At 46.9% G+C, this 19,382-nt stretch overlaps 1 protein-coding gene across 1 annotated transcript in view; it reads left to right on the plus strand.

Annotated features, from left to right (window-relative positions):
- The window catches only part of STARD9 (StAR related lipid transfer domain containing 9), a 495,399-nt gene that overhangs the window by 168,769 nt on the left and 307,248 nt on the right, over positions 1-19,382 (plus strand). The window contains exon 3 of the mRNA XM_063947652.1: positions 7,951-8,067. Within this exon, the coding sequence (XP_063803722.1) occupies positions 7,951-8,067 (117 nt within the window). The remainder of the gene's footprint in view (positions 1-7,950; positions 8,068-19,382) is intronic.

Below are 19,382 nucleotides of genomic sequence, written 5' to 3' on the forward strand. Positions count from 1 at the left end.
GAAACCTGAGCAGTACGTTTTCTGCAGCAGAGTACGTCTGTCTGAGCCCTTCATCCCAGCAAACCTGAGTAATAAGATAACGCGCCAGCTGTTTCATACATCATGTGCAAGACTGATAATATTATTATATTCTACACAAGTGCATTTATTGCTTCAAGTGTATTTTATTAGGGAGGTGCTTTGAGCCTTGTCATTTCTTATTCCCCCCCCCCCATCCCCCCCCCCCCCACACAAAAACAGGATGATCTGGGTTGAATTCTCCATTTTTATCATGTAATCACAATATGTAGAATTAATGTGCTATATACAAAGGTGGAAGTCACGTCTGTGGAGAATGTTCTGTGTGACAGCACTTTGACATGTACCTGTTTTTGCTTGTGACCAGGGCCCTCATTCCGAGTTGTTCGCTTGCTAGCTGCTTTTAGCAGCATTGCACACGCTAGGCCGCCGCCCGCTGGGAGTGTATCTTAGCTTAGCAGAATAGCGAACGAAAGAGTAGCAGAATTGCTACTAAATATTTTCTTGCAGTTTCTGAGTAGCTCCAGACCTACTCCTAGAATGCGATCAGCTCGGTCCGTTTAGTTCCTGGTTTGACGTCACAAACACGCCCTGTGTTCGGCCAGCCACTCCCCCGTTTCTCCAGACACTCCTGCGTTTTTCCCTGGCACGCCTGCGTTTTTTAGCACACTCCCGGAAAACGCTCAGTTACCACCCATAAACGCCCCTTTTCTGTCAATCACTCACCGATCAGCAGAGCGACTGAAAAGCGCCGCAGAATCCACAGCAAATCTACTAAGTTTTTAGTTAAATAACTATGTGCATGCACATTTTGCAACAAATAGCAGCATAGCGAAAATCGGCAACAAGTGAACAACTCGGAATGACCACCCAGATGCACTGTCTGTAAAACACGAGCCCTGTGCACACAGTTCCATCAGTAGCATATATGGACAGACCATATAATCTGTAAGGGCCTGGTCAGATGAGCCCACACACAGTGAGTGTTGTGCATATTCCAGAGCCAGATTCCACCTTACCAGTCGCAGGAACAGGGATCTAGATCAATGATCCATGTTAAAGCTCTTTACAAGTATGATATGTTTTGCGTCCTGTCAATGTGAATGAATCCTTTAGTCAAAACTATACACGTCTATTTACAGAAATGCCCAGCAGGGGAGAGCGTAGGAGGCATGGTAATTTGGGTGTATTTGTTTACAAATGGTGATCTGTTGGGGATTTCACAAGATTAGTAAATAGTAGTCGGATAGATAATGGTGGTAAACCACAACTTTAGTGAGGGGCTCGTCATCTGTTTTACTCCAATCACAGTAATAAAGGCAACAAAGCAGCTGTGTAATGGAAACATCTGGATAACATTTTAACTTTGCTTTGGTAAATGTAACCCAGTGAGTGCTGGACCGGCTGCAGGTTCAGAATGCAGTTTTCCATCATAAACCGGTGACGTCTCTACAGTACAGTGGGAATCATTTTCCACATTTTGAAGACAATTAGAGTTGACATTACTGTAGCTGTATCCTGTATTTTGAAAGATTTTTTTTTTCTTTCTAAAAAGTTGTTTCCACTAATCCTAAACATTATCAATGCACCTGGTGATCTTAGTTACAAGAGACCTCTCTGGCTGTGGTGGAGTATGCTTAGTTAGGCTAGTCTGGGTAAAAGACACCACTTGCAGAGTTGACCCCGCCCCTCCCACTTCAAACACCATATTGTGTCATTTTCTGTAGCTCTGGATTGGAACACTAGCTTTCAACCATGCAAGTATGTGTCACACGCAATATACGGATGCTTCACTGCACGTCTGTAGATGGAGGTAGTTCTCTCCTATTGCCATTGCACTTAGATTAGTCATATTATTCCAGGCTGTCATATGTAGAAAATGCTATTGAGGTTTCCTAAACACTTTACAAAACCTAAATCTTTTTCTTCCTGGTGACAACAGAGATTCAGGTAGGGATGGGCTTTGGCAGTGTACCATGGTGCAGTCACTAGTGGCAGAAGGCGGGGAGAGACCAGGGTCCACCTCATTCTCCATCTTCTGCCCGGTTGGCAGATACACATATTACATAGGAAAACGGCAAAACTGTCCAGGTCCAACCTACTTCACTTTTCTCTCCTCTCTCATTTTAAATACTCTGTACATACTTTCATTAGTGGTAAGTGTAATGGTTCTTTCTCTAACGTCCTAGTGGATGCTGGGGACTCCGTAAGGACCATGGGGAATAGACGGGCTCCGCAGGAGACTGGGCACTCTAAGAAAGATTTAGTACTACTGGTGTGCACTGGCTCCTCCCTCTATGCCCCTCCTCCAGACCTCAGTTAGAATCTGTGCCCGGACAGAGCTGGGTGCATTTTAGTGAGCTCTCCTGAGCTTGCTAATAAGAAAGTATTTTAGTTAGTTTTTTTTTATTTTCAGAGAGTTTCTGCTGGCAACAGACTCTCTGCTACGTGGTACTGAGGGTAGAGAAGCAAACCTACTAACTGCGGTTAGGTTGCGCTTCTTAGGCTACGGGACACCATTAGCTCCAGAGGGATCGAACACAGGAACCTAACCTTGGTCCGTCCGTTCCCGGAGCCGCGCCGCCGTCTCCCTCGCAGAGCCAGAAGACAGAAGCCGGCGGGTTGAAGCAAGAAGACTTCAAAATCGGCGGCAGAAGACTCCGGTCTTCATATGAGGTAGCGCACAGCACTGCAGCTGTGCGCCATTGCGCCCACACTAACCCACACACTCCGGTCACTGTAGGGTGCAGGGCGCAGGGGGGGGCGCCCTGGGCAGCAATTAAGTACCTCCTGGCAAAAGCAGCATATATACAGTTGGACACTGTTATATGCATGAGCCCCCGCCATTAATTTCACACAAAATCGCGGGACAGAAGCCCGCCGCTGAGGGGGCGGGGCCTTCTTCCTCAGCACTCACCAGCGCCATTTTCTCTCCACAGCTCCGCTGAGAGGAAGCTCCCCAGGCTCTCCCCTGCAGACTCACGGTAGAAAGGGTAAAAAGAGAGGGGGGGGGCACATAAATTTAGCGCATTAATCATATATACAGCAGCTACTGGGTAAACACTAAGTTACTGTGTGATTCCTGGGTCATATAGCGCTGGGGTGTGTGCTGGCATACTCTCTCTCTGTCTCTCCAAAAGGCCTTGTGGGGGTCCTGTCCTCATATAGAGCATCCCCTGTGTGTGTGGTGTGTCGGTACGCGTGTGTCGACATGTTTGACGAAGAGGGCTATGTGGAGGCAGAGCAAGTGCAGATGAATGACGTGTCTCCGCCGACGGCGCCGACACCTGATTGGATGGATATGTGGAAGGTGTTAAATGATAATGTAAACTCCTTGCATAAAAGGTTGGATAAAGCTGATGCCTTGGGACAGTCGGGGTCTCAGCCCATGCCTGATCCTACAGAGCAGAGGCCGTCAGGGTCTCAGATGCGCCCACTATCCAAAATTGTTGACACAGATATCGACACGGATTCTGACTCCAGTGTCGATGAGGATGATGCAAAATTGCAGCCTAAAATGGCTAAAGCCATCCGCTACATGATTATAGCAATGAAGGATGTTTTGCACATATCAGAGGTAAACCCTGTCCCTGACAAGAGGGTTTATATGTATGGGGAGAAAAAGCAAGAGGTGACTTTTCCCCCTTCACATGAGTTAAATGAATTATGTGAAAAAGCGTGGGATTCCCCCGATAGCAAAGTGCTGATTTCCAAAAGGTTACTTATGGCGTACCCTTTCCCGACAACGGACATGGTGCGCTGGGAATCCTCCCCTAGGGTAGATAAAGCTCTGACACGCTTATCTAAGAAGGTGGCCCTGCCGTCACTGGATACGGCCGCCCTAAAGGATCCTGCAGATAGGAAGCAGGAAAGTATCCTGAAGTCTGTTTATACACATTCAGGTACTCTACTGAGGCCGGCAATTGCGTCGGCCTGGATGTGTAGTGCTGTAGCAGCATGGACAGATAATCTGTCTGAGGAAATGGATACCTTAGACAAGGATACCATTTTACTGACCCTGGGGCATATAAAAGACGCTGTCCTATATATGAGGGATGCCCAGAGGGACATTTGCCTACTGGGCTCTAGAATAAATGCAATGTCAATTTCTGCCAGAAGGGTCCTGTGGACTCGGCAATGGACAGGTGATGCCGACTCCAAAAAGCACATGGAGGTTTTACCTTACAAGGGTGAGGAATTGTTTGGGGGTGGCCTCTCGGACCTAGTTTCCACAGCTACGGCTGGGAAGTCACATTTTTTGCCATATATTCCCTCACAGCCTAAGAAAGCACCGTATTACCAAATGCAGTCCTTTCGATCACAAAGAAGCAAGAAGGTCAGAGGTGCGTCCTTTCCTTCCAGAGGCAGGGATAGAGGAAAGAAGCTGCACCATACAGCTAGTTCCTAGGAACAGAAGTCCTCCCCGGCTTCCACTAAATCCACCGCATGACGCTGGGGCTCCACAGGAGCCAGGAGCGGTGGGGGCGCGTCTCAGAAATTTCAGCCACCAGTGGGTTCGCTCACGGGTGGATCCCTGGGCTATACAGATTGTGTCTCAGGGATACAAGCTGGAATTCGAAGTGATGCCCCCTCACCGTTACCTCAAATCGGCCCTGCCAGTTTCCCCCATGGAACGGAAAGTAGTGTTAGCGGCAATTCACAAGTTATATCTCCAGCAGGTGGTGGTAAAGGTTCCCCTCCTTCAACAAGGAAGAGGATACTATTCCACAATGTTTGTGGTACCGAAACCGGACGGTTCGGTCAGACCCATATTGAATTTAAAGTCCCTGAACATTTATCTGAAAAGATTCAAGTTCAAAATGGAATCGCTCAGAGCGGTCATTGCAAGCCTGGAAGAGGGGGATTTTATGGTGTCTCTGCACATCAAGGATGCTTGCTTGCATGTCCCCATTTATCCACCTCATCAGGAGTACCTCAGATTTGTGGTACAGGACTGTCATTACCAATTCCAGACGTTGCCGTTTGGGCTCTCCACGGCACTGAGAATATTTACCAAGGTAATGGCAGAAATGATGGTGCTCCTTCGAAAGCAAGGAGTCACAATTATCCCATACTTGGACGATCTCCTCATAAAGGCGAGGTCCAGAGAGCAGTTGCTGATCAGCGTAGCACACTCTCAGGAAGTGTTGCAACAGCACGGCTGGATTCTGAATATCCCAAAGTCGCAGCTGATTCCTACAACGCGTCTTCCTTTTCTGGGCATGATTCTGGACACGGACCAGAAGAAGGTGTTTCTCCCGGCGGAGAAGGCTCAAGAGCTCGTGACTCTAGTCAGAGACCTCTTAAAACCGAAATAGGTGTCGGTGCATCGCTGCACGCGAGTCCTGGGAAAGATGGTGGCATCATACGAAGTCATTCCCTTCGGCAGGTTCCATGCGAGGATCTTTCAGTGGGATCTGTTGGACAAGTGGTCCGGATCGCATCTTCAGATGCATCGGCTGATCACCCTGTCCCCGAGGGCCAGGGTGTCTCTTCTGTGGTGGCTACAGAGTGCTCACCTTCTCGAGGGCCGCAGGTTCGGCATACAGGACTGGGTCCTGGTGACCACGGATGCGAGCCTCCGAGGGTGGGGGCCAGTCACTCAGGGAAGAAACTTCCAAGGGTTGTGGTCAAGTCAGGAGGCTTGTCTGCACATAAATATCCTGGAACTAAGGGCCATATACAACGCCCTGAGTCAAGCGGAGCCTCTGCTTCGCAACCAACCGGTGCTGATTCAGTCAGACAACATCACCGCAGTGGCTCATGTAAACCGCCAGGGCGGCACAAGAAACAGAGTGGCGATGGCGGAAGCCACCAGGATTCTTCGTTGGGCGGAGAATCACGTGCAAGCACTGTTAGCAGTGTTCATTCCGGGAGTGGACAACTGGGAAGCAGACTTCCTCAGCAGGCACGACCTCCACCCGGGAGAGTGGGGACTTCATCACGAAGTCTTCACTCAGATTACAAATCGATGGGAACTGCCACAGGTAGACATGATGGCGTCCCGTCTCAACAAAAAGCTACAAAGGTATTGCGCCAGGTCAAGAGACCCTCAGGCGATAGCTGTGGACGCACGGGTAACACCGTGGGTGTTCCAGTCGGTCTATGTGTTTCCTCCTCTTCCTCTCATACCCAAGGTGCTGAGAATCGTAAGAAAAAGAGGAGTGAGAACAATACTCATTGTTCCGGATTGGCCAAGAAGGACTTGGTACCCGGAACTGCAAGAAATGCTCACAGAGGACCCATGGCCTCTGCCTCTCAAACAGGACCTGTTGCAACAGGGGCCCTGTCTGTTCCAAGACTTACCGCGGCTGCGTTTGACGGCATGGCGGTTGAACGCAGGATCCTAGCGGAAAAAGACATTCCGGAGGAAGTTATTCCTACGCTGATAAAGGCTAGGAAGGACGTGACAGCAAGACACTATCACCGTATATGGCGAAAATATGTTGCCTGGTGTGAGGCCAGGAAGGCCCCTACAGAGGAATTCCAGCTGGGCCGGTTCCTGCACTTCCTACAGTCTGGAGTGACTATGGGCCTGAAGTTGGGGTCCATAAAGGTCCAGATTTCGGCCCTATCCATTTTCATTTGAACCAACCTATTGTGGTGCCTGCGGCTACTCGTGACTTGGAGGATTCCAAGTTGCTTGATGTAGTCAGGGCTTTGAAGATCTATGTAGCCAGGACGGCTAGAGTCAGGAAGACTGACTCGCTGTTTATCCTGTATGCATCCAACAAGCTGGGTGCTTCTGCTTCAAAGCAAACCATTGCTCGCTGGATCTGTAGCACGATTCAGCAGGCTCATTCTGCGGCTGGTTTGCCGCATCCAAAATCAGTGAAAGCCCATTCCACAAGGAAAGTGGGCTCTTCTTGGGCGGCTGCCCGAGGGGTCTCGGCATTACAGCTTTGCCGAGCAGCTACTTGGTCGGGTACAAACACATTTGCTAAGTTCTACAAGTTTGATACCTTGGCTGAGGAGGACCTTGTGTTTGCCCATTCGGTGCTGCAGAGTCATCCGCACTCTCCCGCCCGTTTGAGAGCTTTGGTATAATCCCCATGGTCCTTACGGAGTCCCCAGCATCCACTAGGACGTTAGAGAAAATAAGATTTTACTCACCGGTAATTCTATTTCTCGTAGTCCGTAGTGGATGCTGGGCGCCCGTCCCAAGTGCGGACTTTCTGCAATACGTGTACATAGTTATTGCTTAACTAAAGGGTTATGTTATGTGGGCATCCATTGTTGATGCTCTGTTGTGGTTCATACTGTTGACTAGGTAAGTTTATCACAAGTTATACGGTGTGATTGGTGTGGCTGGTATGAGTCTTACCCTGGATTCCAAAATCCTTTCCTTATAATGTCAGCTCTTCCGGGCACAGTTTCCTTAACTGAGGTCTGGAGGAGGGGCATAGAGGGAGGAGCCAGTGAACACCAGCAGTACTAAATCTTTCTTAGAGTGCCCAGTCTCCTGCGGAGCCCGTCTATTCCCCATGGTCCTTACGGAGTCCCCAGCATCCACTACGGACTACGAGAAATAGATTTACCGGTGAGTAAAATCTTATTTTATTACACGTTTCACCTTGTATTACTGTACATTGGTTGAAGTGCATCAGAGAAGGTGGCTATATGTCACACTAAAGGGAAGGCACACAATATACGTTAGAAAATTCAAGTCCTCTTACAGGGGAAAGTGGGATCTGCACTATATCTTAGAAGTGCTCAGCTTAGCAGTGATAGCCCCCAATATAGTTAACTCTTCCCTTGTTTTAAACATTTGTATGCCCGCAGATGTCACTATCTTGGCCAGGAAATCATGCCAAAAAAACCAAGTGGTTGCCATGTATTAATTTTTCACACCGCAAATAATACAACCCTTGTGCTACGAGCCATAAAGCTACATATTATTTCTCTCAGTCACTGTGTGCTTTCTGTTCTCAGCTGGACTATAAATCAGATGGCTGTGGGGACACCAGAGAGCGGCTGATAGAGTTTGGCTTTGATTACTGTTACTGGTCTGTAGATCCTGAGGATCCAAAATATGCGTCTCAGGAAGTGGTAAGTAATGACAAGCTTACGGAGCTCACCTGTTGCAGAATTACCATAAATGTCTCCCTGCCTGTATACAGTATGGGGGTAATTCTGAGTTGATCGCAGCAGCAAGTTTGTTAGCAATTGGGCAAAACCATGTGCACTGCAGGGGGGGGGGGGGGGGGGAGATATAACATTTGCAGAGAGAGTTAGATTTGGGTGGATTATTTTGTTTCTGTGCAGGGTAAATACTGGCTGCTTTATTTTTACACTGCAATTTAGATTTCAGTTTGAACACACCCCACCCAAATCTAACTCTCTCTGCACATGTTACATCTGCCCCTCCTGCAGTGCGCATGGGGGGTAATTCCAAGTTGATCGCAGCAGGAAATTTTTTAGCAGTTGGGCAAAACCATGTGCACTGCAGGGGGCAGATGTAACATGTGCAGAGAGAGTTAGATTGGGATGGGGTATATTGTTTCTGTGCAGGGTAAATACTGGCTGCTTTATTTTTACACTGCAATTTAGATTGCAGATTGAACTCACCACACCCAAATCTAACTCTTTCTGCAAATGTTATATCTGCCTCCCCTGCAGTGCCCATGGTTTTGCCCAACTGCTAAAGAAAATTCCTGCTGCGATCAACTTGGAATTACCCCCATGGTTTTCCCCAACTGCTAACAAATTTGATGCTGCGATCAACTCAGAATTAGGCCCTATGTGTGCAGTTTTTTCTTTTTACCTATTGTGACCAGTCATGTTATTGTCCTGTGAGATGCTGCATTTCTCCTATGATATGCACTACTGGCAAAAATATTTAAAACAACTCTATTTTGACAGTTTTAATTGAAATGTAGGCAGTTTAGTTTCTTAATTGACTCTGAAATGAAAGCATAGAACAAATAAAGAATTGGAGATGAAAACAAAAATCCAAAGAATCGTTTAACAAAATTGAATGTAAACTTTTGACTCCTCAAAGTAGCAAACTCTGCAGATGTAATGGCTGAATACACTCTCAGCAATCTTTCTACAATGTAGGTCAATTTGCTTACACCTTTCTCATCAGTTCACCCCCAAACCAACTCAATGGAGTTTAAGGGGGAGATGTCCTAAGCAGTGAAAAGAGTGGAGAAGTGAGCATGACAAACAATGAGCATTGAAGTAACAGCTATAATTTGCATACTATAAAATGATACAGTGCAGTTGATTGGTTGCCATGGGCAACTTCTCCATTGGCTAATTTTTACACTCTCTTTTCTCTAACGTCCTAAGTGGATGCTGGGGACTCCGTAAGGACCATGGGGAATAGCGGCTCCGCAGGAGACTGGGCACATCTAAAGAAAGCTTTAGGACTAACTGGTGTGCACTGGCTCCTCCCCCTATGACCCTCCTCCAAGCCCCAGTTAGATTTCTGTGCCCGACGAGAAGGGTGCACACTAGGGGCTCTCCTGAGCTTCTTAGTGAAAGTTTTAGTTTAGGTTTGTTATTTTCAGTGAGACCTGCTGGCAACAGGCTCACTGCATCGAGGGACTAAGGGGAGAAGAAGCGAACTCACCTGAGTGCAGAGTGGATTGGGCTTCTTGGCTACTGGACATTAGCTCCAGAGGGACGATCACAGGCCCAGCCTGGATGGGTCCCGGAGCCGCGCCGCCGGCCCCCTTACAGAGCCAGAAGAGCGAAGAGGTCCGGAAAAATCGGCGGCAGAAGACGTTCCTGTCTTCAATAAGGTAGCGCACAGCACTGCAGCTGTGCGCCATTGCTCTCAGCACACTTCATACTCCGGTCACTGAGGGTGCAGGGCGCTGGGGGGGGCGCCCTGAGACGCAATAAAACATGATAAAAATACCTTACATGGCAAAAAATACATCACATATAGCTCCTGGGCTATATGGATGCATTTAACCCCTGCCAGAATATACAGAAAAACGGGAGATAAGGCCGCCGAAAAGGGGGCGGAGCCTATCTCCTCAGCACACTGGCGCCATTTTCCCTCACAGCTCAGTTGGAGGGAAGCTCCCTGGCTCTTCCCTGCAGTCACTACACTACAGAAAGGGTTAAAAAAAGAGAGGGGGGCACTAATTAGGCGCAGTATTAAAACATACAGCAGCTATAAGGGGAAAAACACTTATATAAGGTTATCCCTGTATATATATATATATATAGCGCTCTGGTGTGTGCTGGCATACTCTCCCTCTGTCTCCCCAAAGGGCTAGTGGGGTCCTATCAGAGCATTCCCTGTGTGTGTGCTGTGTGTCGGTACGTTTGTGTCGACATGTATGAGGAGAAAAATGATGTGGAGACGGAGCAGAGTGTCTGTAACAGTGATGTCACCACCTAGGGGGTCGACACCTGAGTGGATGTACTGTTGAAAATTACGTGACAGTGTCAGCTCTGTATAAAAAAACAGTGGTTGACATGAGACAGCCGGCTACTCAGCTTGTGCCTGTCCAGACGTCTCATAGGCCGTCAGGGGCTCTAAAGCGCCCGTTACCTCAGATGGCAGATACAGACGCCGACACGGATACTGACTCCTGTGTCGACGGTGAAGAGACAACCGTGATTTCCAGTAGGGCCACACGTTACATGATTGAGACAATGGAAAATGTTTTATACATTTCTGATAATACGAGTACCACCAAAAAGGGGTATTATGGCCCTCATTCCGAGTCGTTCGCTCGGTAATTTTCTTCGCATCGCAGTGAAATTCCGCTTAGTACGCATGCGCAATATTCGCACTGCGACTGCGCCAAGTAATTTTACAATGAAGATAGTATTTTTACTCACGGCTTTTTCTTCGCTCTGGCGAACGTAGTGTGATTGACAGGAAATGGGTGTTACTGGGCGGAAACACGGCGTTTTCGGGGCGTGTGGATAAAAACGCTACCGTTTCCGGAAAAAACGCAGGAGTGGCCGGAGAAACGGGGGAGTGTCTGGGCGAACGCTGGGTGTGTTTGTGACGTCAAACCAGGAACGACAAGCACTGAACTGAACGCAGATGCCGAGTAAGTCTGAAGCTACTCTGAAACTGCTAAGTAGTTTGTAATCGCAATATTGCGAATACATCGGTCGCAATTTTAAGAAGCTAAGATACACTCCCAGTAGGCGTAGGCTTAGCGTGAGCAACTCTGCTAAATTCGCCTTGCGAGCGATCAACTCGGAATGAGGGCCTATGTTCGGTGAGGGAAAAACTACCTGTAGTTTTCCTGAATCTGAGAAATAAAATGAGGTGTGTGATGATGCGTGGGTTTCCCCCCGATAACAATTGATAATTTCTTAAAAAGTATTGGCTGTATACCCTTTCCCGCCAGAGGTTAGGGTGCGTTGGGAAACACCCCCTAGGGGGGATAAGGCGCTCACACGCTTGTAAGAACAAGGGCTCTACCCTCTCATGAGATGGCCGCCCTTAAGGATCCTGCTGATAGAAAGCAGGAGGGTATCCAAAAATGTATTCACACACATACTGGTGTTATACTGCGACCAGCAATCGCCTCAGCCTGGAGGTGCAGTGCTAGGTTGACATGGTCGGATTCCCTGACTGGAAATATTGATATCCTAGATAAGGATAGTATATTATTGCCTATAGAGCATTTAAAAGATGCATTTCTATATATGCATGATGCACAGCGGAATATTTGCCGACTGGCATCAAGTATAAGTGCGTTGTCCAATTCTACCAGTAAAATGGTCAGGTGATGCGGATTCCAAACGGCATTTGGAAGTATTGCCTTTGAAAGGGGACATTTGGGGTCGGTCTTTTAGACCTGGTGGCCACGGCAACAACTGGGAAATCCACGTTTGTACCCCAGGTCGCCTCTCAAAATAAGACGCCGTATTATCAGGCGCAGTCCTTTGTTGGCAAGCGGACAAAAGGTTCCTCTTTTCTGCTCGTGACAGAGGGAGAGGAAAAAGGCTGAAGAGATTACCCAGTTCCCAGGAACAGAAATCCTTTCCCGCCTCTGCAAAAGCCCTCAGTATGACGCTAGGGCCTTACAAGCTCAGGCACGGTGGGGGCCCGTTCTCAATGAATTTCAGTGCGCAGTGGGCTCACTCGCAAGTAGACCCCTGGATCCTTCAGGTAATATCTCAAGGGTACATATTGAAATTCGAGACGTCTCCCCCTCGCCGTTTCCAAAAGTCGGCTTTACCGACGTCTCCCTCTGACAGGGAGGCAGTTTTGGAAGCCATTCACAAGCTGTATTCCCAGCAGGTGATAATCAAGGTACCCCTCCAGCAACAGGGAACGGGGTATTATTCCACACTATTGTGGTACCGAAGCCAGACGGCCCGGTGAGACCGATTCTAAATCTAAAATCTTTGAACACTTACATACAGAGGTTCAAATTCAAGATTGAGTCACTCTGAGCAGTGATTGCGAACCTGGAAGAAGGGGACTACATGATGTCTCGGGACATCAAGGATGCTTACCTTCATGTAAAAATTTACCCTTCTCACCAAGGGTACCTCAGGTTATGGTACAGAACTGTCACTATCAGTTCAGACGCTGCCGTAGGGATGGTCCACGGCACCCCGGGTCTTTACCAAGGTAATGGCCGAAATGATATCCCTTCGAAGGAAGGGAATTTTAGTTATCCCTTACTTGGACGATTCCCTGATAAGGGTAAGATCCAGGGAACAGTTGGAAGTCGGTGTAGCACTATCTCAGGTAGTGTTGCGGCAGCACGATTGGATTCTCAATATTCCAAAATCGCAGCTGGTTCCGACGACTTGTCTTCTGTTTCCTAGGGATGTTCCTGGACACAGTCCAGAAAAAAGGTGTTTCTCCCGGAAGAGAAAGCCAGGGAGTTATCCGAGCTAGTCAGGAACCTCCTAAAACCGAACCAAGTCTCAGTGCATCAATGCACAAGGGTTCTGGGTAAAAATGGTGGCTTCCTACGAAGCAATCCCATTCGTTAGATTCCACGCAAGAACTTTCCAGTGGAACCTACTGGACAAATGGTCCGGGTCGCATTTTCAGATGCATCAGCGGATAACCCTGTCACCAAGGACAAGGGTATCCATCATGTGGTGGTTGCAGAGTGCTCATCTTCTAGAGGGCCGCAGATTCGGCATTCAGGACTGGGTCCTGGTGACCACGGATGCCAGCCTGCGAGGCTGGGGAGCAGTCACACAGGGAAGGAATATCCAGGGCTTAGGGTCAAGCCTGGATACATCACTTCACATAAATATCCTGAAGCTAAGGGCCATTTACAATGCTCTAAGCTTAGCAAGACCTCTGCTTCAAGGTCAGCCGGTGTTGATCCAGTCGGACAACATCATGGCAGTCACCCACGTAAACACAGGGTGGCACAAGAAGCAGGAGGGCAATGGCAGAAGCTGCAGGGATTCTTCGCTGGGCGGAAAATCATGTGATAGCACTGTCAACAGTATTCATTCCGGGAGTGGACAACTGGGAAGCAGACTTCCTCAGCACGACCTCCACCCGGGAGAGTGGGGACTTCACCCAGAAGTCGTCCACATGATTAAAAAACTCGACAGGTATTGCGCCAGGTCAGGAGACCCTCAGGCAATAGTTGTAGACGCTCTGGTAACACCGTGGGTGTACCAGTCAGTGTATGTGTTCCCTCCTCTGCCTCTCATACCCAAGGTACTGAGATTGATAAGATGGAGAGGAGAAAGCACTATATTCGTGGCTCCGGATTGGCCAAGAAGGACTTGGTAACCGGAACTTCAAGAGATGCTCACGGAGGATCCGTGGCCTCTACCTCTAAGCAAGGACCCTGTCTGTTCCAAGACTTACCGCGGCTGCGTTTGACGGCATGGCGGTTGAACGCCGGATCCTGAAGGAAAAAAGGCATTCCGGATGAAGTCATCCCTATCCTGATCAAAGCCAGGAAGGATGTAACCGCAAAAACATTATCACCGCAATTGGCAAAAATATGTTGCGTGGTGCGAGGCCAGTAAGGCCCGACGGAGGAAATTCACCTGGGTCGATTCCTACATTTCCTGCAAACAGGAGTGTCTATGGGCCTGAAATTGGGGTCCATTAAGGTTCAAATTTTCGGCCCTGTCAATTTTCTTCCAAAAAGAACTAGCTTCAGTCCCTGAAGTTCAGACGTTTGTAAAAGGGGTACTGCATATACAGCCTCCTTTTGTGCCTCCAGTGGCACTTTGGGATCTCAATGTAGTTTTGGGTTCCAAAAGTCACATTGGTTTGAACCACTTAAATCTGTGGAGTTAAAATATCTCACATGGAAAGTGGTCATGCTGTTGGCCCTGGCCTGGGCCAGGCGCGTGTCAGAATTGGCGGCTTTATCCTGAAAAAGCCCTTATCTGATTTTCCATTCGGACAGGGCGGAATTGAGGACTCGTCCTCAGTTTCTCCCCAAGGTGGTTTCAGCGTTTCACCTGAACCAACCTATTGGTGGTGCCTGCGGCTACTAGGGACTTGGAGGCCTCCAAGTTGCTAGACGTTGTCAGTGCCCTGAAAATATATGTTTCCAGGACGGCTGGAGTCAGGAAATCTGACTCGCTGTTTATCCTGTGTGCACCCAACAAGCTGGGTGCTCCTGCTTCTAAGCAGACTATTGCTCGTTGGATTTGTAGTACAATTCAGCTTGCACATTCTGTGGCAGGCCTGCCACAGCCAAAAATCTGTAAATGCCCACTCCACAAGGAAGGTGGGCTCATCTTGGGCGGCTGCCCGAGGGGTCTCGGCTTTACAACTTTGCCGAGCAGCTACTTGGTCAGGAGCAAATACGTTTGTAAAATTCTACAAAATTGATATCCTGGCTGAGGAGGACCTGGAGTTCTCTCATTTGGTGCTGCAGAGTCATCCGCACTCTCCCGCCCGTTTGGGAGCTTTGGTATAATCCCCATGATCCTTACGGAGTCCCCAGCATCCACTTAGGACGTTAGAGAAAATAAGAATTTACTTACCGATAATTCTATTTCTCATAGTCCGTAGTGGATGCTGGGCGCCCATCCCAAGTGCGGATTGTCTGCAATACTTGTACATAGTTATTGTTACAAAAATCGGGTTATTATTGTTGTGAGCCATCTTTCAGAGGCTCCTCTGTTATCATGCTGTTAACTGGGTTCAGATCACAGGTTATACGGTGTGATTGGTGTGGCTGGTATGAGTCTTACCCGGGATTCAAAATCCTTCCTTATTGTGTACGCTCGTCCGGGCACAGTATCCTAACTGAGGCTTGGAGGAGGGTCATAGGGGGAGGAGCCAGTGCACACCAGTTAGTCCTAAAGCTTTCTTTAGATGTGCTCAGTCTCCTGCGGAGCCGCTATTCCCCATGGTCCTTACGGAGTCCCCAGCATCCACTACGGACTATGAGAAATAGAATTATCGGTAAGTAAATTCTTATTTTTACTGCTTAGTGCATCTCCACCTAAGTCTGGACACTGTCATAGTTTGCAGATTACTGTCATCTTCTTTTTTTTTTCCAATTGTAGTTCAGATCTAGCATGTGGAGGTATGTTTTGGGTTCTTATCTTGCTGCTGGATGACGGTAACCAACTTGGCATAGACATGAGGGTATTGCTTGGCACTGCTAAATGCTGTGGTAGCCGCTTTAGCTCTGGGTGCCAGTCACCCTGTGCAAGACACCGACTCGGAATCAAGCAAAATATCCCAAGACCATCACGCTTCCTCCTCCATGTTTGACAGTTGATATTACAGGAGTTTATTTACTAAGCTTCCAAAATGTAAAACATTGGTTCTCTTGATATTGAAAGCATTGCCCCTTTACATTTTAGTTTTCAACATGCCAGTTTCAATCAAGCTCCAGTTGGAATAATAGCCTTAAAAAATATATTGGCAAGCGTAGTATGTATATGCATTATTCTATTAGAGAATAATAACATTTTTTATAAGCAGCTTATCTGAATGACAGCAGTGATGGAAACCATCACCCCAGATCAATTCAGCTGGGAAAATAAGACGTCTCATGGTCCTCTGCAATGTCACCATAGTATTCTGGATTAGACAATGATTTCCACAATACACAGGGGGAGATGTATCAAGCATTGGAGATAAAGTGGAGAAGTTGCCCGTTGCAACCAATGGCTTTTAGCTGTCATTTCAAAGACTGTGCTAGATAAATGATAGAATCTGATTAGATGCTATGGGCAACTTAAACACTCTCTCCAGGCTTGATACATCTCCCCCCCCTCATGTTGTTTAATATATTACATTCTTTTTTGTTTTTGTGTTCTACATGGGAGATCTATTACAGTAGTACTCATTAGACAAGTTTCAAGAGCAACTTAAAAGTCCAAGAAGAGGGCAAGTAATTTTTTTAATGAAAGAAATCACATAGACAAAATTAGAAAATAGTGTACATGAGGACATATACGATACATACATAAATACAGAAATAATTAGAGCAAATCCATATATACTGACTAAAACAAAATTTTGTTATTGCTGTTACTCGGACAAGCCGAGGCATGGCGGGGGGGGGGATTCATATGTGAGCAAAAGGGCCGAATTGCTGTTGCCGCGGCATTTAAATGCTGGCAATTGCAGCACGATTCACCCCCTCGCCTACCCCTGACTTATCCGAAAATGCTTGCAACACTTTTGAGCAAGAGCCCACCGCCGCAGTTTACGGCAGATGTTGCAGTAATTTAGCTGGATGAGATACTCGCAGGCAGTTGAATTCCCCCTTTTAGATTCTACAGGACCTTTTGAAGGTGTCCTGTGGTATCTGTTACCAGGATGTTACCAGGAATTCCTTTAACTCCTGTAAATTGCAAAGTGATGCTGTCGCAGATTGGATTTGTTGTTCCAATACATAGCATAGATTGGATTAAGAGATGGTGAATTTGCAGGCAAGGGCAACAAATTGACATCTTTATCATGTTCCTCATGCATTCTCAAACAGTGGGGCAGATGTATTAACTTGGAGAAGGCATAAGGAAGTGATAAACCAGTGATAAGTGCAAGGTGATAAATGCACCAGACAATCAGCTCCAATATGTAAATTGACAGTTAGGAGCTGATTGGCTGATACGTTTATCAACTTGCACTTATCGCTGCTTTATAACTTTCTTATGCCATCTCCAGGTTAATACATCTGCCCCAGTATGTGGCAGGGTGCATTATCCTGCTGAAAGAGACCACTTCCATCAGAGAATACTGTTGTCATGAAATAGATGTAATTAGTTTGCATCAATGTTTAGGTGGGCGCTCACTACAATTTAACGACCACATGAATAACCGGACCCATTGTTTTCTAGCAGAACATTACCCAAAGCATCATACTTCTTCCACCAGCTTGTTTTCTTCCCACAGTGCATTCTGGTAACATCATTTCCCAAGGTAAAAAGACACACATGGCCGTCCACATGATGCAAGCAGTGGCGTAGTGAGGGAGAGCAAAGGGTAAAGATGGGCAAAGTCACTGAGCCTTATCATGCCAGGGGGGTGACCTTGTTATAATGGGTGTGGTCACATCCGCCAGTGCCAGAAAAACAATGTAATTGGCTTACACAGTGGAGGCATCTTCCTCCATTGCATGCAGCTTGAGAATACATTCTAACTACCCAATTCTGGACAAGCATCACATGGACAACAGAGTAGAAACGGCTCAGAGCAATTTTATGATACTCTGTAAAAATTATTAAAATAATAAATTAATAAAATAATCCATCATCCCTATATTGCACAACCCAGCATTTTCCACTGGTACACACAAAGAATTATTTGCCCCTTGGCAGGATAGAGGTATATTATACCTGAATGATATCACTAGAGACACTAGTTTTCCTCAGTTTTCCCATATTCAAGAAGGTATCGACATTCCATCCAAATATTTCTATCAATATTTACAACTTAGGCACTTTCATTCCGCAATGAGCCACGTCCTCTCCAGCAGACCCCTGACTACGTTTGAGGCAGTATGTTTCAGACGTCATTAAACCAAAGGTTTACTTTCCCTTTTATATGCCACTCTCTATGGAGAACCACCCTCTCAACGTGCTCCTCACGAGAGGGCATGGGAATTGGATCTAGGCTCGGCCTTAGATGATGAGGAATGGTCTGAGATCTGAGGTAACGCTGCATATAGCTCTATCTGCGTTAGAATCAAGGAGAACATCTACAAATTATTATATAGATGGTATTATGTAGCATCTCGCTTAAGCAGAATGTATCCGGATACATCGGATAGATGCTGGAGAGGATGTGGCGCAGAGGGCTCTTTCCTGCATATATGGTGGTCGTGCCCTAAAATTGTAAGTGTTTGGAGGGATGTGATTAATCTTATCACTAATTTGTTACAGATTCCTATTCCTTATGATCCTAAATACATTCTCCTCCCCTTAAATCTGCCAACGCTGACAAACCATTAAAATAAATTGCTGCGTCATATAGTTTCTGCAATGACTTGTCAACTGGCCGCAGACTGGAAAAACCCTATTCCACCTTCCATGCAGTCTATAATCACCCGCATTTGGTACGTTTACCGTATGGAATTTATGACTAGTATCATTAATTGCTCCCCCAAGTCATTTGATAAAATATGGAGTCCTTGGTTCACCACACAACATGCCCCGTCAGCTTTCAACTAATAATGCCCTGTGTTTTTATTTGATGGAACCCTCCCGGGGACTCTAACCTACTGTATTCTATCCCTCTGTTTCTTCCTCTCTCTCTTCTCTTTCTCTCTCCATTCTCACATCTTATCCTATACTATTTCTTAATATTAGTCGGTCGGACTTTTGGCCGGCTGCTATTCTCTCTGTTTTACTATACCCGCTCTTTGGGTCAAAAATGGATAATTTTTTCTTGATTATCTTTATACGTACCAACTGTTAGGTCATGTTTGTAACGTACTATGCTATAATTGCCATCTGTTGGTTTCTGTTTGTATTCTCTGATCCCATGAATAAAAACTATGTTTAAAATAAAAAAAAAAGTAAAAAAATAAATAAATAAGAAAATTGTACTTAATTGCCATCCTTCACTTACATGGTGGTGGACACGGTTGCCCTTCTTTTGTCACTCTTGCATCTGATCGGCAGACAGGAATCCTTTCCCCCTGAATACCTGTGGTGCACTATAGCTCACTCCTCCACTTACTTATCCCCTTACCCAGGGGCGTCATAACGTTTTTAAGTTGGGGGGGGAGGGGGGGCAAGATATAATTTCTGTTTGGCGCCCCTAAATCGTTAAATGTCGCCCCTCCTGTGATATACCTCATAACAAAAATGGAGAGAGAGAGACACATAGATAAAGAGATACATGGAGAGAGGCCTGGAGAGAGAGATAGAGAGAGAGGTATATAATCAGCAGCAAAATGTGAGATGCCCCCTGCCCGCTGGTGTTGTCACTATAATGCCCCTTAGGAGGAGCAGGAGAGAGTGAG

Source organism: Pseudophryne corroboree, chromosome 12 (genome assembly GCF_028390025.1).
Source record: "Pseudophryne corroboree isolate aPseCor3 chromosome 12, aPseCor3.hap2, whole genome shotgun sequence".
Classification (NCBI taxonomy): domain Eukaryota; kingdom Metazoa; phylum Chordata; class Amphibia; order Anura; family Myobatrachidae; genus Pseudophryne; species Pseudophryne corroboree.